At 51.5% G+C, this 25,398-nt stretch overlaps 1 protein-coding gene across 2 annotated transcripts in view; it reads right to left on the bottom strand.

Moving 5' to 3' along the window:
• Nucleotides 1-25,398, bottom strand: part of Dock1 (dedicator of cytokinesis 1) — a 447,303-nt gene that overhangs the window by 8,224 nt on the left and 413,681 nt on the right. For both annotated transcript variants that reach the window (XM_077105459.1, XM_077105460.1), the window contains exons 43-49: nt 24,139-24,223; nt 21,131-21,217; nt 18,501-18,677; nt 17,797-17,880; nt 12,774-12,911; nt 7,395-7,540; nt 2,586-2,784 (exon numbers count right to left, since the gene is read on the bottom strand). In XM_077105459.1, the coding sequence (XP_076961574.1) occupies nt 2,586-2,784; nt 7,395-7,540; nt 12,774-12,911; nt 17,797-17,880; nt 18,501-18,677; nt 21,131-21,217; nt 24,139-24,223 (916 nt within the window). The remainder of the gene's footprint in view (nt 1-2,585; nt 2,785-7,394; nt 7,541-12,773; nt 12,912-17,796; nt 17,881-18,500; nt 18,678-21,130; nt 21,218-24,138; nt 24,224-25,398) is intronic.

Here is a 25,398-nt window from a genome sequence, read left to right as displayed (position 1 = left end):
TGGAGACTGTCCCCCAGGAAGGGTGGCAGGTGGGGCTCTGGGCTTGCTGCAGCCTGATCCAGGGGCCTGGTGGGTGGGCTGAGCTGGTTCAGGCGCTCAAGAGCAGGTAGGCTGCAGTATCTGCCCCAGAAGAACCATCAAGGCCAGAGCCAGTCTGGAGGTTAGGAGGCTGGCGAGAGGGGGCTGGGCCCGGGAAGGGGTAGCCCATCTGGTAAGGAGAAATCCATTTTAGAACCACCTGTGGCCATGGGGGCCATGCCCAGGTGTCACCCCTCCTCTGCAAGAAGGCCAAGTCTGGCAGCCTCCCTGCTAGAGGAACTGGGAGAGGCCTGGGCACGTGGGTGGACATGCACACTGTCACGAGCTCCTCCCACTCCTCCCTGCCCATCCCACAGGGGGCACGTTCTGAGTCAGAGAGTGCAAGGAGGCTTTATGGGGGGACGCGGATGGCAGTCAGGAGGTCCAGCTCAGAGAGGCTCAAGTAAAGGTCATGAAATTAATTATTGACCTTTCAGATCAAGGTGGGCCCAGCCCCAAGGAGCGAGGAGGAAACCTTTGCAGAAGCTGGGGAGGCCCAGGGGGATGGGGAGGGCATTGGCAACCTTAGGAGCCCAGGGGGCAGTAGGGGGCACTGGGGTCACCCAGGAAGGAACTGCAGCTTCTCCCCAGTCAAGCACCCTCCAAGGCAGCCCTGGCCCTCCTTCCCCACCCTCCATGGAGCCCAGCTGTCCTTGCAGACCTTGCCAGCACCTGTGCCTTGGAGAGGAGGCCCCTCGGGCACAGACACCTAGCTGGACTGCTTACTGTCAGGATTCCTGGCCTCCTGGTGCTGCAGCCATGGTCATTCTGCGCCTTGGTCAGATGCTAACTGTGAGGTCAGGGTTCTGTGCTCTGACCCTGCTGGGTTCCTGTGGATCTGCTGAGGGTGCCTAGAGCCAGTGTGGGAGGCCCTGGTGCTGTTGCACCTGGCCCTGTGTTTGCAGGTGTCCTCGAAGGGGCACCATCAGGAGGGATGGAAACCTCACTGCGGAGGCACAGCACCCTGTCCTGGGACTCTGCACACATCTGGATGGTGCAACTCTGCACACAGCTCCCCTTCAGAGGCCTTCTGTCCATGGAGCTTGAGTAAAAACACATGAGACTCGTACAGTGGAGATCTGGGCCTGCTAGGGGCACTGGTACCCCAGCTTTCCAGGACAGTGGACAGAGAACACAGGGACAGTTCATCAGAAACATCACTGTCTTCTTTGTGTGTGTGTGTGTGTGCAGTGCTGTAGATTAAACTCTCTACCACTGAGCTACATGTACTTTATTTTGGGGCAGAGTCTTCCTAAGTTGATCAGGCTGGCCTCAAACTTGTGATCCTCCTGCCTCAGCCTCCTCAGCACTGGCATCAGAAATCTCTAAGTCTCGATGCTTGACCCCAGAGGGCTAGCCTCGGCCAGTGCCTCCTGAGTTGAAGTTCTTGGCCAGTTGCCTGCGTCACTGAGACACTGTAGCCTAGCAGCAGTCAGAGCACATGTCCACAGGCCTCAGAGGGTGCGTGCCTTCCTAAGCCATGTCAAGGCTCAGGCCTCTGCCTTGTGCCTCCAGACAGGCAAGCAGCATGTGACTGCAGTTAGAGATGGACATTATTCTCTGGTGGTTGAGACACAAACAAGCGGGTAAGTATGTCTGATTAAAGTTTTAGTCCCTTCTGAGCCCTTTGATGAGGCAACCTTTTAATCACAGCCAAGACAGAGCTGGCTGGGTCAGGAGCCACCCAGGAAGATGACTATTGGCCGCTGAGAGGCAAATGCCCATCTGTCTTCAGGGGAAGGTGGCCGCAAGCCCGACCTCATCTTCAAACTGACAGCCTGTGAGACCATCTCTTGATTTTCATTCTGCTCCCCAAACAGCACTTTCTGAAGCAGTCTGGGCCTTATTTTTTCCCTTGGATCCCAAAGACTGTGGTGTGCTTCTGGGAGGCACAGCCCCAGCCTGCCCAGGATAGCAGGCCCTGTGATGTCATGGCCTGGAATGGAGGGCACTCACGAGGATCTGCACATGTCCTACTAAGTCCCAGCAAATCCTTATCAATGATGGTCGAGAGATTTTGGATGTGGAGTGGAAGAGGTGGGAGGATAACCAGGAGCACAGGTCAGCTGGTGGAATCGAGAGGCCAGGGGCTGGCTGAGTGAATTGCAGCTCTCGGGCATAACCATGGCTCAGAGATTTCTGGTCAGGAAGGGGCGTGGGAGAGGCACTAGCTGACACGCAGCAGGCCTTTCTGACAGCAAGAGCAAGCCTGCGCCTCCGCTGGGATACCAGGACGCACGGGGGACCCAAGTCCAACGGCAGGACAAAGAGCCTAGGAAGGCCAGGGCCCTGCTGGAGACCACCCACCTGAGCCCCTTCAGGACGGAGGAGGAATGGGAAGACAAGCATCCTCCCTCCCGAGGAAAGAGGCCTCGCCTCTGGCCTTCCGATGGCCTACTGGGTAAGTTATTCATGGTTAGGGTTGAGGGGGACCCTAGGTTCTCCAGTTACAGTCCCATCAGCTACTGGGGGGCAAGGCAGGTCCAGATCCCCCTGCAGAACGTTACCGTTTCTGAGAGGATCACGGCCTCGGACTGCTGCAGGGGGATGTCGGTGGGTTTAAATTCCTTATCAAATATCTCCTGATGCTTGCTGTTCCGTTTTTCCTTCTTTTTGTCCTTCTTCTCCTTCTCTGGGTCGTCCTTGTCCAGCTTGTCCTGGGACCTGGAGTGCATTTTCTTTGGCAGCAGAGGCTCCAGGGCAAACCTAAAAGGAAGAATTTTGGGAATCTATGTGGTCTCCCAGGAGAGCAGTGGCTCTTCCCCTGCAGGGTCTGCAAGGCCACTCACAGGCACGGGGGGCAGAAGGCCTGCAGGCTTCCAGGAGGAGAGGAGTGACCGCAAAGAGAGGCTAGGAGAGTCAGACCCTGGGTGCCCAGCGTAAGCACCGTCCATGATCCCAGGGAAGTAAAAAACAGAAAAGGAACACTCAGAGGACACAGGGAAATGTGACGACGGGTGGACATTCTACGATGACCTTGAGAACTTTTGTTGATTTATGATGGTATTCTGGGTATACTTAGAATTTCCTGATATACAACAAGGAAAAATATGCAGATGCCAATGAGAAGAAATTTCTGGTAGCTTACTTCTGACCAAGTTTCTCTGATGACAGATATAGGGGTGGCTTCCAGGTACAAGCCCTTTGGATGACTCAGTGGGAATTCTAGCTCACAGATGCGTGGAGGTGCCCCTGAGTTTTCAGTCACAAGTGAGCCAGAGACCAAAGACCAGGATCTGAGCCTGGTACCTGCTCGTGGGCCTTGACATCCTTGTGACTTTATGCTACAGGTCTCATGTTCTCATGAAGGGACTGAGGTTGGTGACAAGTCCCATTGGTGGTTACTGAGTAGGTGACTCTTGTGCTAGTTTGTAAGGCACATGGCCCCAGGCTAGAAAGCACACCGTGACACACAGCTGCTCCCCTGCAGATGGCCGTCTCAGCACATGCCCACCGGGTTCTTCCTCCTAGCAGGTCACAACAGGAAGGAGAGAAATGGGTGCAATAATAAGATGGGAATCTCCCTGATCTGCAGCTTCTGCTTGAGAAAGGAGTGGGGAGAGAGGGCCAAAATGGTCAAAAGCATGAAAACACCTGAAGAACTTACAGCATAATCTATAGGCAAGGTCTTATTACTACTGGCACATTCTGTTGTCAAAATATAGCACATGGAAAATAGCACTTAAAAAGATGTGTGTTTGGGGCTGGGTTGAGGCTCCATGGTAGAGCCTTGCATGTGGGAGGTACTGGGTTCAATTCTCAGCACCACATAAAGATAAATAAAATAAGGTCCATCAACAACTAAAAAACAAATTTAAAAAAATGTGTGATCTCTTAATGGAATTATACTCCACCAGTCACATGAGAAAGAGCCTGCATCCTGATTTCTGACAAACATGTCCCCCACAACATTTTTTTATTGGTGCATGATAATTGTACATCAAACATGTCTTTTTAAACTGTGGTCTCCACATCAGTTCCACATGGTCAAGAGGAGGTCAACAGGAGGAGGTCCATACCTTAGGTGCCCAAAGTCCAGGTGGTCTCCAAGCCATGTGGAAGGGCAAAATCCAAGCCCTGCAGTGAGACCCAGCCAGACCTCAAGCTGGGCCTTGGCGCTCTCCACCCTCACAGCAACTTCCACACCTGACTGCCTCCACCTTGCAGAATCGACTGACCCCTTCAAGGGGACAGTGGCTTCACGAGGAGGGCAGTGAGAAAGCTGGTCACTGTTTTGTCTTAGTTGTGCTTTCTCTTAAACTTATTCTGATCAGGACAGTTGGAACAAAGCCACGGCACCAACCCCAGCCCGGCTCCCCGACGTGGAATGTGACCCTTGGAAAGCAACCCTCTGATGGGCACTCACAAAACTGCATTTAAAGTCCACTGAAGACACAGATGCAGAGGCAGAGAGCAAGAATCACACCTCCTGCCTCTTGATCTTCCCTCCTGACAGGGCTATGCAGTCGGGTCTGTTGATAGGGTGTGTCTAACAGGAATGGTGTTGGCCTAGGTGTTGACTGTGGCTGTTAACATCACCCAAACAGAGAAGCCTGCTCTGATGTGCTGAATGGAAGAACGTGCAGCTGGGAAGCCCTCTGGTCCAGCATGCAGGAAAGTGGAGGACACAGATACATGTCAACAGCCCTGCAGGGCACACAACCAGCAAAGGGACACAATAGGACGTGGCACCTTGACCCTTCAACGGGTAAATTACAAGGAAGAAAAAAATTTAAGTGCATTAAGAGAGACATAAAGAGTTAATAGCGACCAAAATGCAAATTAAGGACCTGCTTTGCTCTTATTTCAAAAAATGTTTATGACAACGAGAAATGAACACTGTCTCCTGATAATATGGAATTCCTGTTAATGTTCTGTGTGGTCATGAAGTGACATAGTTTTATTTGCTAAAAAGGAGTCCTTACCTTTTAGAACTTCAAATTGGAATGTCTGTGAATAAAATACGATCTTTGAAATTTACTGCAAAATCAAGTATATGGTGGGAGTGGGTAGGTCCAGATGGGAACAAGAGCGTGTAGGGGTGGGTAATTGTTGAGGCTGGCTGATGCGGGGGCGGGGCCTCATTATACTATTCTGCCTGCTTTGTATATGTCTGAATATATTCCATAATAAAAAGTTTAAAAAATTAAAAACGTTTGATGAAATATACCAACATTGACTTTAATCCTGAAAGCATTTTGAGACACCTGGCTTTGCAACAGGATACATATTAACCAATAAATCTACAGCTATTGGTGTTAAATATGAAATCTAATACATTATAAGCAACATCAAAATCTTCACGATTTTGTTCCAGGTTTTGCAGAACTTGAGACAATTAAATGAGCACGAAAGGACAGTGGACGACTTCCTGCTGAGGAAGAGAACTATGCTGTGCAGTTCCAGTGGCACACACACACACACACACACACACACACACACACACACACAAATAAAAACCCAAGAGAAAGACAGGTGGTTTTAGATTTTCCACATTATGAGAAGCAACTGCTGGCAGGGCGAGCTTCATTCTGCATGGAACCTGTGCCATTTGAGACCAAACCTCATTTTTGCCATGATAGTTAGATAGTGGAGGATGGTAATTCCAAGAATGAACAAAAATCTGAACTCTAATAAAGATGAGTTCAAGGTTAAACAAATGCAGGCTGGGGTGGAGTCCGTTGAATGCACCCTTCTCATCTAAAACTCCATAGCCGTTACCTACCTCACCCTGAGCGCTCAGAAATACAGACGAGTGCTCAGCAGGGGCCACCAGCCTTTTCCTAACTAGCCTGGAGATTCTCTGGAAGATCAGCTGCATTTAATTTCTGTATCAGTCTTGTTCTAAGTGACAGGCACACAAGATTTAAACCTCTCTAAATTGAGAATTTCCATATGGCTTTGGCCTTATAAATATCAGACACTGACTGATAAAAATTATTGTTCAGAAAAAAATGTGGGTATAGCTTGGAATTCTCTCCTGGGCACATTAATCATTGGCAACAAAGAACACTTAAGGTTGAGCCGTCCCTTGGGATTCTCTGGAAGCGTACGTATGTGGGCGGGTGAAGGGAGGCTGTGCTGGGTAGGGTGACTGGTTGCAAACCACATGGTTTCTCCTCAAAAACACACAAAGAGATCATCATTGAGGTCTTTGCAGTAATCTGAGGTAATTCAAAAGCCACAGTGTGTGCTCAGTGCTAGTTAACTAGTCTCATGAGTAGGTTCACGTTCCCGCTTGGTCACTCTGTGCTCTCTGGAGCAAGAATAGGTCTCCCCTGAGGTCTTGCAGAAAGAACGTGGCTCATAATGCCACTCATACGTGTTAGTAGCTGCTGGCAGGGAAGGGGAAGGGCGGAAAAGGAGTCTTAGTCAAGGATACAGTTTCAGTTTTATGAGATGAAAGTTCTGGAGGTGGGTGGTAGTGACAGTTGTCAATAATGTGAGTGTACTTGACGACACTCAACCTCAAAATGGTGACACAGGTAGTTCTATGATGTCTACCACCATAAAATAAATGGGGAAAACAAAGGATAATATGCTTCCTATTTTCCAGAACAGTCCTGGAAAGTACAGGACAGACAGATGATCATTCTCAGAAGTATTCAACTTAAACAGTATTTCCCCCCGACACACTTTTTTTTTTTTTTTTTTTTGTACCGGGGGTTGAACTCAGGGGCACTCGACCACTTAGCCACATCCCAGCCCTATTTTGTATTTTATTTAGAGACAGGGTCTCACTGAGTTGCTTAGCTCCTCGCTAAGTTGCTGAGGCTGGCTTTGAACTGAGATACTCCTGCCTCAGCCTCCAGAGCCACTGGGATTTCAGGTGTGCATCTCCCCACCCAGCTGCATTTCCCTTTAAAATTAACTCATCAGAAACAAAAGTGAATCTATAAAGTTCTTCTCTCCAAAATAAAAGGAGGCTACACGCCACTTGCCATGTGAGCCTCACCGAGTGCCAGCCAGCTTGGTGGGCAAGCGGAGGCTGCCAGGCTGGACCACACCAGCCGGGCCCTGGGGACGACCTGGAGGTGAGTGCGAGATGAAGAGGGCCCGCACACTGCGGCAGCATGCTGCTCCCGAGGCTGGCCCAGGAGGACGCCACCCACCTGACGGTCTGAGGTTCGATGGGAACCTTGCCCCAAGGGCCAGCTGAAGTGAGGACCCCTTCCCAACCACCACAAGACCCTGAGGGCCACGTTGGCACGATGGCCATAGTGTCCGGAGGGGCTGTTTCAAAGAGAGAACCCACTGAGCCAAAGTCCTCCGTGCGATCAACACCCAGGGGCTGGTGGCCCCTGCTGCGCACTCACCCGTCGGAGCCCGGCCTGGAAGGGGTGCTGTCGGAAGAGAGCGAGGAGACAGACGCCAGGGACAGGGGCCGGGAGGAGGAGGGCATGGTGAAGGACCGCACCATGGACCGGGGACGGCTGCCTCTTCTGTCGTCCAGACTTGAGGGCTGAGAGAGACAGAGAGGGAGGTGTGTGACGCCCGGGCCTGCATGGCCAGACAGCTGCGTGGCCTCTGGACCCCAAGGGCCCACACTTTTGTTAACCGTCACCTGTTCTGAACTGAGGAGGAAGATGATGATTATCTGAAAACTGACCCAACGTAAAAGATACCAGAGAGAACATTCTTGGTCTTTCCATTTTAAACTCAGTCTTCTTTCCTGAGACGGAGACGTACCAACCTGCTCCACAGAACGCACAGAGCAGAAAGTGTAGCGGGTCTCTGGGTAAACCCTGCACATCTCTGCATGTCCACACTGGACTTCTCTAGCTACAGAAAGAGGCTCCTGCCTCTGGCTCCAAGGTGGATTTCCTCCCGTGAGTGATGGGGCAGGAATTCGAGGAAGCCACGGCCTGAGTTGCGGAGGCTCCTCCTCATGGCTAAGCAGAGGACGAACGCTCTGGGAAGACGGTCTCTGCGTGGAACTGTGCACTCCCTTGGCATCTTGTTCAGCACAGAAAGAACCCGGCGCCACTGAGCACAGCATGTGCCCACCTCTGATGAGCCAGGAAGGGCTCGTGTACCTGCATCCTGAGCCAGATGTTGGCACATCTGGGGCTGCAGCTGCTGCACAAGCACTTCAACCTGAGGACCCGGAGCCACTCTCCTGGAGGCCATGTCCTCCTGCCACTTCAGCCTCCCACCCTGCCACCCTGCCCATGCCACACCTCGTTCAGCTCGTCACCTACAGGTGACCTGGGCTGGACCCTGGTTCTGGCCCTCAGGAGGGAAGGCTGGGTCTGTTTCTCAACATGTGATTCCAAATAAAATATGATTTGACTTTAAAGCTCCTTCCCAACAGCAAAAAGTTCAGAACTACAAGAGGGCAGGACTTGGCTAATGTTTCCTTAAAGGCCCAGGTAACAAGTGTTCAGGGTGTGCAGCCCCAAGGCCTCTATCAAAGCCAGTGCACTCGGCCATGACGGCACGCAGGCAGCCGCAAACCAGACAGAGATGAGTGTGGCCTGTGCCAACAGAGCTGGACTCACAAAAGCAGGCTGCAGGCCACAGTCTGACCGCCACTGGCCCAAAGCGGCTGCAGCTAGAATGTGGCAACAGAGAGCCTCCTGCACTAGCCCCATGATGGAGCCAGTGACATCTCCATGGAGATGTCCCTCGTAACCGATCAGCCTCTATGTGGAAACTAGGAACAGTACCTATAGATTATTCCCAAGGTGAAAAGGTTCCCCTACTCAACCTGGGGGCTCGGAGCCGTGACCCCTCCTTTTCAGAGCCTTTCTGTAGCCCCCTGGCTCCTCTGTCCCTGGAGGCTTTCCCCCTCAGCCTCTTGGCTGGACCCAGAGACTGGTTTTGTGTCCTTGCTATTCCCAATGATCCAGGAAACAGCTCTGTCAGCGACTCCAGGTCTACCGGGGCACTCACTGGTCACCGGGGCACCATCCCGCCCACCAGGCCCTTGCCTCTTCTCTCTGCCATCTCCAGGGCCGTGACCCTCTTCACATTTGAGTGAGATTTGCTGGCAGCTGTGGTCTTTCCCTGGCCATTTCTTCCACAGGTGCAGGGGTGGGTGGGCTTGAGAAGGTGGCTTCTGGACACCCACGGCCACCCCATGACTGTGCAGCAGCTGCCTTCTCGCCTGCCCCACTCTGCGTTGACTTCCACATGGTCCCCTTTGGATGCAGGTGGGAGAGAAGGAAGAGCCAGTGGCCACAGACCCAGGTGAGTCTCTGTGGCCTGGAGGGGGCCGCCTTTGTGCCCCAGCACCTGCTGGACAAGAGGAGGAGCAGTGCCCGGGAGATGCTGCTGAGCTGAAGTCGGGGACTCGGCCTGGGGTGCTGGAGCCAGGAGCCCCACTGCTGGGAGCACCCACACACCAGCTGACACATCACCAAGGGAGTGGTCTTCACATTGGCCACAAAGACCTGGGCAGTGGGCAGGTGGTGGTCAGTCAGAGGCCAGGAGGTGGAGGCACCCAGTGAGGACAGCCCAACCTGGCTCTTGGGAGGGTCAGAAGGCAGCCTGGAACCTCCCACCACCAACCACCAAGGGCTGGCCATGCCCTTGGAAGGTGACCTGGAGCCTGTTGGGATGTGAGCACGCACTGCGATGGATAAATGAGGGAGGACGGGGCTGGGGCAGGGGCCACTCCTGGGTTCCCACACTTGTGGCACCCCACAGGGTAGCTGTGGCTTTACTAGGTCACTTGCTTCACAAGGTCTTCTTGATTGAGCAGAGACTCTAGAAAATGGGAAAAAGGACTTTCATTTGATTCATCTGAAGCAATTAGAGCCTCGCCCGGTATCATTAGGTGTAGCTCCAGGGCCAGGACAACATGAGTGGGTTGCTATCTGTATGTCCCAGGAGTGGGGGAACCGGAACAGGGTGGACTTGTGACTCTGGCACTGACAGCATGACCTTGCATAAAATAAGGAAGCCCTGTGAGCCTTAGTGTCCTCCTGGGCACCAAGGGAGTCATCCTCCCACCTCCAGTGGGGTGGGGATTGATGGATGGTGCGGCTGGAGGCTGGTGGGCCCAGCACAAGAGGCAGCCACCGCTCGTCCTTGCTGCTGGCGCTCTCTGGTCTGAAGCAAACACTCATTTCAGCTGTCTTGGCAGGAGCAACCCTCTGGCCCTGCCCAGTGCCTCTGAGTTCTGCATGGTTACCTCCCAGCAGGACTGGAATGTCCAACCTGACCACAGGAGCTAACTGCCCACTGAGTCATGGATCGGGGAGGGGGTGCATTGGCAGAATGTAATCAAGGTGACCAGTGCTTCCGGAGAAGCAGGCATGTTTCATGGTTTCCTGAAAATGCTTCTTTCCACATGTTACTCAACTCTGAGCTTGGGCTAGACCCAGAGGGTGACATGCTGGTCCCTGGGAGGGGAGGCAGGGGCCAGGCCAGGGGTCTGTGATGCAAAGGCAGTAGTGGGGGCATCCCAGCATCACTCTAGTAGTGATGCCACTAGAGCTGGTCTGGGGGTTCTGACCAACTGGGCAAGGTGTGCTGGCGGCCAGGCCGGGGGGGGGCGGGGGACAACAGGGCCGCTGGAGGTTTCCATGGTGGGTTTGTAGGAGGAGGCTGGAGAGATGGGTCTGGAGATTCTAAGTGGCACCTGCCCCCTGTGGTGGTTAAGGTGAGCAGGGGGATGAAGCTGAGCAGGTGGAGAGAGGGAGGAGACTGGCAAGGTCCCCTGCACCAGATTTGAAGGCAGAGGCAGAGGACAGGATGAGAAATGCAGAAGTTTTCACTGGCACAAAGGCAAACCTGGGCCCTACCCAGTGCTGAAAGCTGCTGGCATTCCTCCCCAGGCCCCTAGGCCTGTGGCTCATCCCTGGAATGGTGGCCACTTAGAGCCCCAGGACTGGCAAGGTGAAGGCCAAAGCGAGGGGGCCAGAGGCTAGTGTATTATGAGTCAGAAGGTGTCCAAATATCTTCCTGAGGCTTAGGCTGGCCCACAAAAATTGACAGAATGGCTTATGTGCTTTCTTTGTTTTTTGTTTTTTTTTAAATCCATCCTTTTGGAAGCAGGATGGTACCATATTGTTTTCTGAGTTGCTTGCAAGCTTCAAAGCCAGCTAGGACGGGAAGGACACATTCCAAATTGCTCTTATTGTTGCATTTCTCAGTGAATGACAGGCCACAGGCCTGACTCTTTGCCTGCTCAGACAAGGCTGGCTGCAGGTTATCCTCTGGAGACCGAGGGCCCAGGATCCAGGAAGGCAGCTCCTAGGGTTATAGCACCCTAAATCCCCCTCCTAGCAAGCATTAGGGACCCTGGCCCGAGGCCCTGGCTGCCCCACAGAGGGTAGGTTTGGTGAGGATGATGTTGTTCTGCACATTACCCCCACCTCCTACTCTTGCTCTCCCCCACCGAGACCTATACCAGCTCACTCAGAGATAATGGTGACTGCAGAGACAGAGGTATGGAAAGTGCATGGTGAGTTTGACACTTTTCTGTAGTTTTGAAATATGCATTAAATGGTTGATGAAACAGGAAGCTTTTCACTTGGTAAGAAACTTTGAGAATACACAAGTGTTTATTTCTTAGAAAGAATTAAAAGTGGCATCAAATTTTGAAAGAGCTGCCTTCTGACGCACTCTGAAACTCTTCTTGCCACTCCACTCTGATTGCAATGAGCTGCCGGCTCCCAAGCTATCGAGCACTACTCAAGGATTCTGACTTGCAGGAAGGGTCCTCTAGCATTGCAGAGAGCCCTGGTTTCCAAGCCTGTTTACCTGCGGGGGCTCCCGCTGGGCTGTCAGTCCCAGCTTCCCACCTGCTGGGTTTTCAGAGCCAAACCTGCAGTGTGTCATTGTTGGCTCACAGGCTCAAACCCTGTTGGGCCCAGGAATAAGAACACGCTCATCTGTTGAACCTCAGGCCCTGGCTTGAAGACGCAGGGCTCAGTCATGCCCAGCAGGGGCTCATCTACAGAAATGAAACCGCACAGTTTTTTTGTTTTTGTTTTTTTTTTTTTGCATCATTAAAAACCTCAACTGCTCTTCTATTGTGCTCCTGACCCCAGCCCTTTTGATGAACTCATCACAAAAGTGCTTTTCGGCCCCCATCACAGCAGTCTCCTGCCCCCAACTGCCCAGGCTCTTGGAGGCAGAGTGATTTTCCAGCTGCTGCCCTTGATCTCTCTTCTGCCCAAGGCATGCCTGCGTCCCTTGGCCTGCCATTCAATCCCTGCCTCCTTCTCGGCCTGGGTCATTTCCAGTCCTCCCACAGGTGAGTCTCTGCAATGATTCCAAACATCAGTAGTCTGCCACTTTTGCTTCATGGCTATGGTCAAGGGTTTGACCTTGGACTGGGTAGCTCCACCAGTGCTTTGAGATGTCATGAGTACTGTTGCCCCGAGGGTTAGTTAGTCCTGTGTGTCCTGTGCTTGTGGGAATGGGCTCTGTCAGCCAGCCAAGCCACATGGCCTCTGTGAAACTTCTCCCTGGCTCCTTGACACCAAGGGTAGATGGTGTTTAGAGCAGGTAAACAGGGCATCTGGAGGTCAAGCAAGCCCAGGAGTTTTGCCTCACACTGACATTTCCAGCTATTGAAGGGAGGTTGCTGGGTGGCCAACTAATGGGCCAAGGGGCTGAGCTCCCTCCAATCCCACCACCTATGTGGGCAACACCTGCTCCTGTCAGCTCCCCTGTGCCCCAAGCCCATCACCTTCTCCTGGACACCGGACAGCCCTTCTCCTGAGACACGGCCCACTTACCATGGTGCGGACGCCATACTGCTTTTCCACTTTTTCTTTCAGCTGCTTGAAACAGGCTTCCATTCTCTCATGAAACGGCCTCAGGGCCTCTGTGACTTTGTCTCCATGAATCCTGATCCCTTCAGCCAAAAATGGAATCTGAAAAACACAGAAGGCGACGTTTGTTCTCTCCTTATTTCTTGGTTAATGGTCTAGAGAGAGCAATGCACCCCAGCGGAGAGTGGAGCCGGCTGAAATGCGCCTGCTGGCTTCCAGATCAAAGTGACTGGTTACTCGCCAGCAGGCCACTTCCCCCAAAGATGGATTTTCAAATGAAGAGCACTTGGGTCCCTACTGGAGGTGTCCAGTGGGCTCCTGAATGCTGAGGCCCATCACTCTCAGAACAGACTTCCCCCTTCACCTTCCTGGAGTTTTGGAAGAGCTGCACTTTGAATGTTTAGATGTAACTTGTTCTGCAGGCAAAGGGTCATGTTAGAGCATAAACATTTTTAAGGTAAGAATATCGCCTTTATAGGCAATTGAGAACCTTACTCCAAAACACAAAAATCTAATTATGTGTGATCTATAGTCCTGAAGGATATTCTTGTTTGGAAAGGAAAACTGAATTCATCCTTCCTTAAAACTAAAAATAATCGCTTCTCTGCCGACACTGCTGTCACAAGATATCCACGCCAACACTTCACTTCCAAGCGGGGAGATGACGCTGACCTTTACAAGCGTCACAAGAGACATTTTCATTCTTCCAGCTGCAGAGACCCCAGAGTTGCTGTGGAGGTAAACCTAGGAACAGCCTCCCTTATCTGTCCCTGGCCAATGCTCCTGCCCAGTGCTTGGACTGGGAATTAGACATTCTTCCATGCAATCAAACTAAGAGGCTTCCTCTTAATAATTACAATTAAATCAAAAAACTGATTAAAAACAGATTTCCTAATATGACAGAAGACCTATCTGCACCAGCAGATTTATTAGTAAGAGGGATAATAAGTACACAATTGAATTTCATGTGAACAAATTCAAGACGCCCTATCAAGATGAATCAACGCATGAAATGTATTGGGTTGCCATTTTTAGCCCGCAGCTGCTGCCTCTCTTGGTATCCAGGAAAGGGGGATACCACCTTGTTCCAGCGTGCCCAGCCTGCTCCGGGGCTGCACTGGCACAGAAGTTGGTTTTGCTGACAGTTGGGCTTAAACCCAAGGCACAGGCCAGGTATCCCTTTCTGGCCAGTTAGCACCGAAAGGACGGTGTGCAGGTGAGACTTTAAAATAGATGGGACTTTTTAATATTCCATGTGAATTCCTCACACAGATGGCAGGCTCCCTGGGGCCAGCCACAGTTTATTCAGGACCAGCAGCAGAGAGTGCTCACTGTACTCCTTCTGCTTCCCGAGCTCTGCCTTGGGAGATGACAAAGGCAGGCTGAGACCACTTTGGTGGCACAGTGAATGTGTCCATCAGGGCGTAGAGGCAAACGTGTGCCGGAAGGCCACCTCAAGGAGAAACACAGCCATCCTAGATACGGAAAGCATTTTTTATTTGGAATGGCCTTTCTTAAGTGTGAAAAATGCAATCTAATCATTTCTGTGTTTTGTTGTGTTCTGTCGGCATGATAAAACTCTTAATTGGTCAGATTCTTTACATCACAGGAGCCGCTTGCTGGAGTAGAGCTGAGGATACTTGGATGGGCGCTGGGACCATCTGAACTGTAATTTGGTGGTGAAACAATGTGCAAGAATTCATGGTTCTCAACAATCTGTGACAGTGACCGGAAAAGACCTTCCTAGAGGGTAGGATATGGTCCCCGGGGTCTGAGTATCTGGGGCTGAACTGAAACTGTGATGTGATTTGAAATGAAAGAAAACAGAAAACTGTCCTGTGCATATACCCTCCAACATATGAGGTGCTTCATCGACACAGAGAAGACATAGACGCCGACTTGAAATGGTCTTTAGAGACACTTAAGTGCTCAGCCTACAAAATATCTTAGAGTCATGACCTGCTGCAGGTGAACCTGGAATCTGCATTTCTCCAGGGGTTCCCAGAACTCAGAGAGCAGAGAGTATGGTCCCAAAGTCACACCTCCAGCTGTTCCAAGTGAGCTTACAGTCTACTCTCAAGGCTGGCCTCCTAACGAGTGTGCTGCAATTGAAGTTTGGTCTCGTGTGTTCCCTGCATAGATGCCAGCCTGCTCAGTGCTCCATGAGCACTCCATGAGCACTGAGCCTGGGGATGATGAGGGAGTTTGGTCTTTTTTCTTCTGTACATTTCAAAGGAGCAATATGTTCACACATAGCAGTTTCACATAAGAGTGTCCAGATTCATCTCTGGACACTGAGCAATGACAGGTGTGTTCAGGGGAACACAGAGCTATGCCTTTGAAGAAGTGGCTCAGGACTGGGTGTTAGCTGCAAACCTGGAAGAGACTGCAGGTAGCCCTGCCTCTTGTGTGGTAAGGAGCGGCCAGCACCGTCCTCTGCTTTAGAGACAGTAAGCAGGAGCCCCTGAGGCCAACTGGCCAGGCTTCCCTGTCGGCCTCGGAGATGAGCTTGTACATCAGCAATGGAAACTGGGCAAATGAGTCCCACGGCTCCCAGGAGGACAGCCCTGCTCCACCTGCCAGAGCTTCAGGAAAACCCAAACCAAATGAACTAACAAACAAAAAGAGAACAAAGATCCTGATAACCCCAAAGTTCTTATTTTTAATGAACACATGACTCAATTACTGATATTAAGATATGCCTTTTCAAAACATTTGCAAATGAGAGCAAAATCACAGGTAATGTTTTGAATATGTATTTTTCTTCACTCTTTGATTTAATGAAGTTGCTAGAAAACGAATTCTTTCAACTTCCCTGTGAGCTGCTTTAAAATTCATCCTTTAATACAGTTATTAGGGGTGATGACAGAGGGCTGACATAAAGTTGCTCTCTGGGGAACAAATTATTTTCCTCTGTAGGACTTGAAACTCTTAAAATCCAATTTGCTGTAAAAGCTTACGGGGGGAAAAAAATCAATAGAACTTTTGCAGACCAAACTAGTTTTTGTGTTATAGCATTCAGAGTTTTGAATTTTGTACCCTTTAGTTTCTATGGCATCTAAAATGGGATCATTTGAAATTTAAAGTCCCACTTTTTAGTAACGGAGACTGCTCACATAAGGCTTACATTTCATGCAAAGAAACCAGCGTTGGCCACCAGTGCCCCTTCCCCTTCCTGTCACCTCAGAGGGATCTGATCACAAAATACTTCCCAGGCAAACGGATTTAAGGCACGTACAGATTTACGACAGAGTCTAAGTATTTCCTTTTGAATGTAATCCTGGGTGTGTAGCTGAACACCCATAAAAATGGCTATTATAAAAAAAGAAAACAAATTAACAAATCTTGGTGAAGATTTGGAGAAATGAGGACCATGCATCATAGCTGGTGGGAATGTAAAATGATACACTCCCTGAAGGAAATCTGGCAATGACACAAAAAAAATCAAACAGAATTTTATAAGATCCATGAATTCTTGTTTTTTGTAGATGCCACAAAGCATTGAAAGCAGGGACCGGCACAAGTATCTGTGCACTCATGTTCACAGCAGTGTGAGTTACACTAGCCACAGGCAGAAATAACCCAAAGATTCATCAACAGATGATTGGCAAACAAATCCTGGTCTTCCCATGTAACGGAATATGGCTCAGCCCTCAAAAGAAGAAAATCCTGACACGCGCCACAGCATGGATGGACTTTGAAGCCATCCTGCCCAGTGAGCCAAGCCAGAGGAAGAGGCAGATGCTGAAGGAGTACACTCAGGAGAAGTTCCCAAAGTTGTCAAATCCCATGGAGGCAGGAAACAGAATGAGGAGCACCCGGGGCTGGGGGAGGGGAGGGGGAGTCGTTTGATGGGGACAGAGTTTCAGTTTTGCAAGATGAAAAACGTACGCTTCAGTGCTGTTAAGCACCTTCACATTGTTGTACACATCGGATGTACAACCATACGTTTAAAAATGGCTAAGATAGTGAATTTTGTAGAATTTATCACAGATTATATGCTTTATAAATACCCATATGATGTGCATATATAAATACAAATGATCAGAATTATAAAAACAAGTCCAGCCTGTACATTTGAATGCAAATTAGGCGGACCTCTAACTGCTCAGCCTCACCACCCGCTGTGTCTCCCTGGCCAATGTGCTGATGTCAGGGAGCCAGGAAGAGGGGACTTGCTGGGACAGTCAGGGTGAAAATGCCCAAGGGCTGTCTCCTCAGAGGACAGCCTTGCCCAATAAACTGCACAGATCTTCAGGCCCCAGCAGGGAGCTCAGGACCCCTAGTGTAGCCACATGGCCTGAACAGCACCCCGCCCAAGACGGGCAGGCCCCCCCTCCATTTCCTCAGCCCGGCCTGTGGGGTTCTGGTGAAGATGGGGACAGCCCCCTCCTCGCCTCCCACATGACGAGTGGGCAACCCAGGTGACAGGGCAAGTAGAGGTAGAGCTCCCCGAGAAGCACTCTGGACGTCCCCGGGCCACGGAGCCAGGAGGGTCTGAGACACACGGGCACGTGGGAACTGAACACGAAGCACCCTCTGGGTTGGGTTACCCACCTTGAAGACAATGGCCCTCCCTCAGGGCTCGGTAGCCTCAGGAGCATGAGCAGAAACAAAACACGATACAGAATCTCCCCTGGGGAAACCAAACTGAGGACACCCTGCAGCCCAGAGCCTGCAGCTTCGGCTATAGCTCCCGAGACTGCAGAGGCCGACACCTTTCCCGGGACAGGCTGCGGCAAAGGGCTTCGTGCCTCTAAGTCCTGGTTGATGTTAGAGAGATTTTCCAGCAGCTGGGCTAACTAAGCAGGGGGTGGAAGAGACCTTGTTCATTTGCGAGAGAACTTTCTGGATGTTCAAGTTCATGAGCGCAGCCCGGGGTTGGGCCCATCATGCTGGCAGGCAGTGTGCAAGGGGCCCAGGAGACCTGAGCCTAGAGCTGCTCCCCCGCCCCCCAGGCAGGCAAGGCCACCATTGCATACCCTACCTGCCAGGCAATCAGGTCCTTGAGCTTCTCGATCTGAGCCAGGGACTCGGGGTGCTCCTGCAGGTAGCGATCTGTGAAGAAGGCCTGTGGAGACAGACAGCCCTCAGTGCACCTCTCCTCCAACACGGAGGCGTGCACCTCTACCTCACACCAGGCCACAAACAGACCCTTGACCCTGCTCTCCCCAGCTCACTCCAGACCTTTTGTCACTCTCTCCCCAGTCCCAAGGCAAAATGTTAAGGTGAAACTATAAATGGAGCACACGGGCCACCAATGGGCCATTCACAGCGATGCCCCAATGCTGAGAGTCCAGCAAGGTCACAGCTGATTTAGGTCACCTGGCCAAGTTGGGGGAGATTGAACACCACCCAGCCAGCTGCACCTGTGTCCCCACCCTGCACCTGCCCCAGGCTGGACACAACCTGAGGGATAGGGGAGTGCCACCTTTTCCTCCAGGGATAGTTTGCCACCCTCACAGCCCACTCTCTGGCAGTGCACTGTCTCGTTTTTCCTGGTCTAGATCAGAGGTCAACAAGCCTTTTGTATGAAGGGTCAGACGGTACACATTTTAGCCCCTGCAGGGGCTGCCTCTGTGCCTGGCCACGGCTCCATCACTGCTGAGGTTGTTCAGTGAAGCCAGGCAGTCTCCAGGCTGGGGGGAAAGTGTCTGGAAGGCACTTGGTGACCCCGGGCATGCCACATGCCTTCTCGTAATTGGTGAAGCCCCCCATGACAGCCGGGTCCACGATGCCATTCAGGAGCATGGACAGGGGGTTGACGGGCAGGCTGGGGTCGTCCAGGTGCTGCTGCACCATGCTGCTGATCTTGTCATTCGTTAGCTGCATGGTCTCAATGGCATTCTCCAGTGGGCTGATCTCCACCTGCAAGGAATAGAAGATTGTACCACGGCATGGCCACATTCTCTGCCTGGGCCTCTCCAGAGGATCATGCTGCCCAGTGGGGCGGGCTACCTCCTCTCCCAGACCCCATCTCACAAGAGATGGCTGGACATGCGGTCGCTTGTGGCCCAGGCATGAACAGCTGGGTATTCTATCATCACTGTTCATGGAACTCTCTTGTGGAAATTCCAAAGAAAGAAAGCAAGGCTGCCCGGCTGTGGTCACATGTGGTCATCCTGGGAAAACACACAGCCCTGAGCGGTGCCTCAACACTACCCCAAAGGAGACCTTGAACGTGTTCTAGCTCTCTGCTTGTTCTAGAGTTGTCCTTCTAGAAACCTGCTGGCCACTTTGGTTTGGGAAGGCAAAGGAGGGGCCTCCACACACCCCCATGTGGAAGACGAACGCTTGCAGTCTCATCTGGAAAGTCATCCTTGTAGTGGAGCCGTCCGCGCAGGAGGCAGGGGACAAGTCACTCCTCCTCTTGGGCTTGCTTCCCTCTCTCCCGCCTCTGTCCTTCTCGGGAGCCCTGTCTGGCGGAACCCGAAGGTGCCCTAAGAGCAGCATGGTACGCGGCCCACACTGCCTACCAGGCCTTGTGCTCTCCCACTGAGGCTGGGGCCATGGGACCCACGTCCAGATGGCCTCAGTCCCTGTGATCCTCCCAAAGGAGGTGCAATGGGCCCCAGCCATGTCCAGGGACTGGGGTGTCCCCAGCAAATGGCTAAGCAGAGCCTCCAGCATTCTTGCTGCAGCCTCTGGGGGACGCCTGAGGGGTGGGGAGAGGAGGCTGGAGAAGGGAAAGCAGAGAGGACAGAGAATGGACAAGTGGGGATTGCCAGATTCTAGCATGACAATCCAGCGGCTGCAGAGGAAGTGGTCCACAGAGGCCATCGCCTTGTCGATGTGCCCATCTGTGACCCGATACAGGGACCTGTGGTCGACCATGTGCACACTATTGAGGGTGGCCCTCGTCACATGTGCTCTCAGGAAAGCCGTCCTCACCCGTGTCAGACAGTGGAATGTCCCATCCTAGGAACATGACTTCTGGGGCAGGATGCCATTTAACTGGCTGCTCATCCCCAGTCTCTAAACCCATTTACCTCAAGAAAGAACGTTTCCTGTTTTCGTCAAACAGGCTAGTGGCTGCCCCTGTGGGGGCAGGGTCTGTTCCCGGGGGCAGGGCAGGGGAAGGGGGTCTGCAGCAGGTTCCAGTCCCATCACTCTGGGATTATTTGGCTTCCAGCCCTTTTAATCTGTTAAAAATGGCCAGCACAGACCCAGGAGCCGCGTCCTCACAAAAGGTCAGGCTCCACTATCTCAGGGGCAGAGGCTCACAAGAGGATTAGTGCCTGCTCCTCTGTCCCATGGGACCTTACCACCTCCAAACTCCCCATGAAGGGGCTGCGGTTTTGCCACCTGACCCCACTCGGCACAGCCCTCCATCTACCTGAGAGGTCTGGAGAAAGGAATGGGAGGTCCCAGAGCAGAAAGGGACAGTGTCTCCCAACAGGGTAGGCAGAGAGCCTCAGAGGCCCAGCAGGAAGCAGGGCTGCATCCTGGCAGCCTCCTGGGGCGGGGCGGGAGGTCTGTCAGAGCAGGCAAATGCTCATGGAAGGACCTGGAGCTCAAGCCAGCCAGGCCAAAGGGGGATGGTGGACACAGGCTGGACAGAAGGTTGCAGCCTCGTCCTAGAGCCAACAACCAGGTGCTTTGGGGGACTCACTGCAAACTGGCGGCGAGTGCTACCCCCGGGCTGGGATCCTGCTGCATGAAGACACAGGAACAAAAACATTTCTCAACCAGCACTTTTAAACTGGCATTGCCACAGCCCTGACATTTCCACGCAGTTAATAGATCTGCTGCTTCATGTAAATGAGGCTGTCCCATAGCTCACCATAAATGTGAGTTTCATGTAAATGAAGCTGTCCCAAAGCCACGCAGAGTTTAGTTAACGAGACGGGAACCATCCTTCCTTTAAAAACTGTAGGGGCCGGGTCTATTCTCAGGCTATTTTTACTTGAAATGAGCGAGTGCTATTAATTCAGTTGTTTGTCATGTAAATGGCAATAAAACCATCAAGAAGAAAGATTTTGTAAAAAGTTTATGTAAATTGGAACTTGTTTTAAACTTTTCATTTAGTGAAGGGAAAGAACTGTCAAAACAGCCCAGCTATGATTGAAATTAAATATTGAGAGGAGAAATGAGATCTTGGTCTGGTTTTCTTACAAAGAAAGCCAGTTCTTGGTTGTGTTTACACAGCTCTTCCACTAAGATACTGGGGGTGGGATGGGGCGAGGTGTCACGGACGCTCGGAGGAACATGCAGCAGGGCCACCTACATTGCAGGGTCTGCCGTGGGCAGCCTGCCAGGAGGGTGTATCCGACCCTAGCTGGGAAGGGAATGGGATGATGGCTTCCAGGGTTTGTTCTTACCATGAAAACAGATTTGACTTCAAACCACCTTAAAATGCCAGGCAATTTATATGCTGTTGTGTATATGGTCCTCTCGATCCACATATTCTGTAAAAGGAACACAAAACATGTGTTAGGAGGCCATCAGCGGTGGATGGCTCTGCCCTCATGGAGATTTATAGGACCCCTGGGCAGAGGTTTCCTGAGCAGCAGGTTCTGCCTGTGTGCGGGGCAGGGCAGGACAGGGCAGGTGTGTGTTGCAGTGCCACCTCATAAGCCACGGTCTGCTTAACAGCCACACAACACATACCCAAGCATCCTGTTTCCTAGCCATGAGGTTCCACCTCCCTGGTATTTGGCAAAGAGAATGTAGGAGATGGGGAAGTGTAAATAGTTCAAACTGGTGGGGCCTCTTGAACAGATTTGGGATGGTGCCAAATGAGTTTCATATTAGCTGTACTTTGAGTTCAAAACGAATTCAAAGGTGCTAATGCATTCAGGAAGGCTGGGTTTATCAAAACTGACCTCTCACATCCTAATAAAATTGGTATTTTAGAACATTTTTGTGAAAACATAAAAATATGAAAATGGAAGGGAGAAAGTTACTCACCATGCAGAGATGACAACCTGAACATTCTGGTGTATTACTCAAGACTTTCCACTCTCTGCATTTTTAAAATGTGTACATACATTTTAAATAAAAATGCCATTTTATGAAATGTACTCTTTGTAAAGTAGACATTGCATATTGTAGGAAAAGGTGTCAAGCATCATTCTGCGCTGCCTTCAGGTTGCACAGAGCCACAACTCAGGGCAAACTGCAACCCTGGCCTCCGCCTGCTCAAGCCTGCCTGGCTTGCGGCCCTCCTCTGCCATTCCAGCCTGTAAGGCGGAATCGTGAGCACCAAGTCTTCTGCCAGTGGAACCAGAGGCCTTGTGCATGCTAAGCATGTGCTCTATCGCGGAGTTAGATTCCCAGCCCTACCAATAGGGATCTAGATTTATGTAGATGGGATCATGGGATGTCAACAATTCCGGAAAGCTGTCTGGGATCTTGGAAACCTCTAAGATTCCTGGAGAAGGAAAGCAAGGGCCCAGTTGGAACCTCAGGGACACAGGCCAGGCCCCCTGGGGTCGCCCTCTCAGGCACCAGCCTTTGAAGGGTAGCACTTGCTCTTTCAGAACCTGTCTAGACCCCACCTCCAGCACTTTCTCTGTGTTTCCACTCCTGGGAGGGGATGGCCATCTGGGTCTCCTCCTCCACTGGCCCTTGCCTGCAGGAGCTTCAGCCCTTGCAAGGTTTGAAGGCGCCGAGCCTCCTTGCCCTGCTCTTGGCTGGGCTTCCACAGCCTCTGCCCCTGGGGCCTGAGAAGCCAAGCTCCCGGTGAGACAGCAAAGCCCCATTTCCCTGGGCTGGAAACACCCTGTGCTTATCTGGAAGCCTGAGGTTCTGACCAGCCCATGGAGGACTAGACCCTGGGCTCCTGGCTGCATGCATGCCTGAGGACCTAGCGGGGTCATGTGGGTTTTCAGGGCCATCCAGGAGAGGCCCAGCCTGTGAGGCTTGGCATAGCTCAAAACATCAGGAGCCTGGGTTATTCCTAGTTCTGCTCCCCTGTTGCTGGCAATTTGGCAATTCGCTGGACTCCTTGTGTCTGTTTCTTTACGGTGAAGAATATATGCACTTCCAGATGGGAGAGGAGCGGAGCAAGGAAAAGCCAACAAACCCGCGACCCAGACACAACATACACAATGGCAGGATGGCTGGAGGCCGACTGCTCAGAAAGCTGCCCCCTTAGTTGGGTGTCTGGGTTGGACGTACCAAGGCTGGGCCCCCATTGTTATAGAAACACAGCAGCGACACTGGCCTTAGGCAAGAAAAAGAGCCTTGGTCTTAAGCACCAGTGTGTTAGAACTGTAGGTCTTGGATTTACTCAACTCCAAGCTCCTATTGACACACAAGGGGTTGGGCCTCCTAGCTGGAGGGGCTCCCCCAGGGAGCTCCCAGGAGTTGACATAGGAGATTCAGCTTTTTTTTGAGGATCACATGATTGAAAGAAACCTGAAGAGTTGCAGGGGGACAGAATGGAGGTCCCCAAGGCAGCCCTGACAAAGAGTTCCAAGCTTTGCTCTGGACCATGAACAGACACTGAGGCACCTTTGACCCCTCATCAAAGGCCACCAGATTGCAGACTAGAGCAGTGCCATCTCCTGCAGTGCTGGTGTTCCCAGAGTCCCCAGGGCTGCAGTCTCCATGCAATGTGGGCCTATACATGGGTTTCTGGAGGTTTTCCATGAATAAGGGAGAAATGTTATCATTTAAGAAAATTCTGGCTTGTCTGGTGCCTTTTTAAAATGAAATTCATTAAATCAGTTTGTACATATAATTTCTAAAAGGCTGTAATAAGGATATGTGTTAATATTTCCATGATTTCAGTGCAATGGTTTCCAAAAAGGGACAAATATTTGGTGATGTCTGGAACAACTTTTGGATTGGTTGTCACAACTGGGGAAGTGATACTGGCATCTGGTGTGCAGGGGTCAGGGATGCTGCTAAACAACCTGCAATGCATAGGACAGCCTCCACCACGGAGAATCACCTGGCCCCTGGCGCCAGCAGCATCCAAGCAGAAATCCCTCTGCAGCTGCTGAGATATAGTGAAGTTCAGGCTGGACACTGCATGGTGTGCCAGCATCTGCATCTACACTCAGCCCATCTGCTGACCCCCACGTCACCTGCAGGAGGTCCTGTAAGCACTGGGCATCTCATACCCAACTGTAGCTAGAGATTCAGCACCTGCTCCAGCACAGGGGCTGGGTTCAAGGGAAGCCCTGCACCTTCCCATGTTAGGCACCTTACTATACACCTGAAACCTCAAGACCTATTTGTGAAATGTTGATGGCTTTGCTACATTTGGAGGGGAGAGGAGATAGGATTCCCACACGTATTGCCCAGAGGCATGGCGGCCCCAAGGCCACACTCTTCCAGGGCACTCCTGTTGTTGGTAGAATGAGTGGTGTTGTTTTACCGCAAATTCATTATCTGGGTTTTTCTCTCCTTTCCGAATCGGCCTGGAATATTCAAATCTCTGGACCTCGTTCGCCCTGTAAAAGCTGCAGAGACAGAAATGTCATCAGACATTAACCTTAAACAGCCCGTTCACTTTTAGATGCAGGATCTGGCCTCAGCCATATCCCGGGAAGTGGCTGCCGCCTTGACCTGCTGCCTCCTCGCCCAGCAGCCTCTGAAGGGAAACCCTGGCAGGTGCAAAATAAACTTGAGGTTTTAGCACCTCTGGGTCCCTGCCAACCCTCAGGGAGAGGGGATGCTGGGTCAGAGTGAGAAGGTGAAGTGGGGAAAGGGAAGGGAAGCAGAGGGGCCAGGCCGCGTCTTCAACGTTTGCGTTTATTATTTAAGAAATTGTTTCATCATCTGCTTCAATAATTTAGCCATTAAGTTATTTGATAACTTAATAATTAATTACTTTCTAAAAGAGTTAAAAATTGATGCATTCATTATTTTTAGAAAGATGCTCCATAATTTAGTTTCAGATCTATAGAATGCAGATCTGAAAGAGTGGCACCCGTGGAATGTATGTGGCTGCCTTCCTCCTGTGGGCAAGGGTGGGCTTTGCCTATACCAGGCAGGGCGGGGGACTTCTTTCTCCCCCTACACTGAAATACGTCTAAAGGAACTGAGAGACCCTACGGTTCTGTATTTACTTAAAGGCCCTCCCTGAGAAAAGACATTGCAAACCTTAAAATGCATGCCTTGTGAAAACAATCTCTTGAAAACACACGGAGTCTGGGTTTACATCCATTACTGCTGACGAAAGGTCAAAGAAATGAGGAGAGTTCGGAGAAACCACCAAACTTGAGGATGCAAAACAAGCAGATCCTGAGGACCCTCAGGCCATCAAGGAGGCTAATGTTTTCACCGGAATGAGGATCAAACAGAGAAGAAAACTCTTCCCATCAAAGAGCCATCTGCAAAAGCAGATGTGCCCGCACCACTGCTACGTCAGGGGCGACTCAAACTGCAAGGCACCATCCCACGCAAATTCGGACAGTGAGGTTTAAAAACCACTCACAATCCTGGTTCATGGGTGGAGGGTTTTTATCTTGAGCTTAATCAGGAGCAAATGTTCGAGTCTCTTTCCGCCACAGCCTTGTATTTCCACTCAGATTGGGTGTGGGACTGGGCTTGGGCACAGCTGAAGTGCTCCACAGGGAAGTCTCCCCACCTAATGGGTCTCAAGCGACCAGAGGCCGCCTCCCTCCCCAGAGTT

Source organism: Callospermophilus lateralis, chromosome 15, assembly GCF_048772815.1.
Source record: "Callospermophilus lateralis isolate mCalLat2 chromosome 15, mCalLat2.hap1, whole genome shotgun sequence".
In the NCBI taxonomy this organism is placed as follows: domain Eukaryota; kingdom Metazoa; phylum Chordata; class Mammalia; order Rodentia; family Sciuridae; genus Callospermophilus; species Callospermophilus lateralis.
Note: the sequence above shows the minus strand (reverse complement) of the source record. Positions and strands in the feature narration are given on the sequence as shown.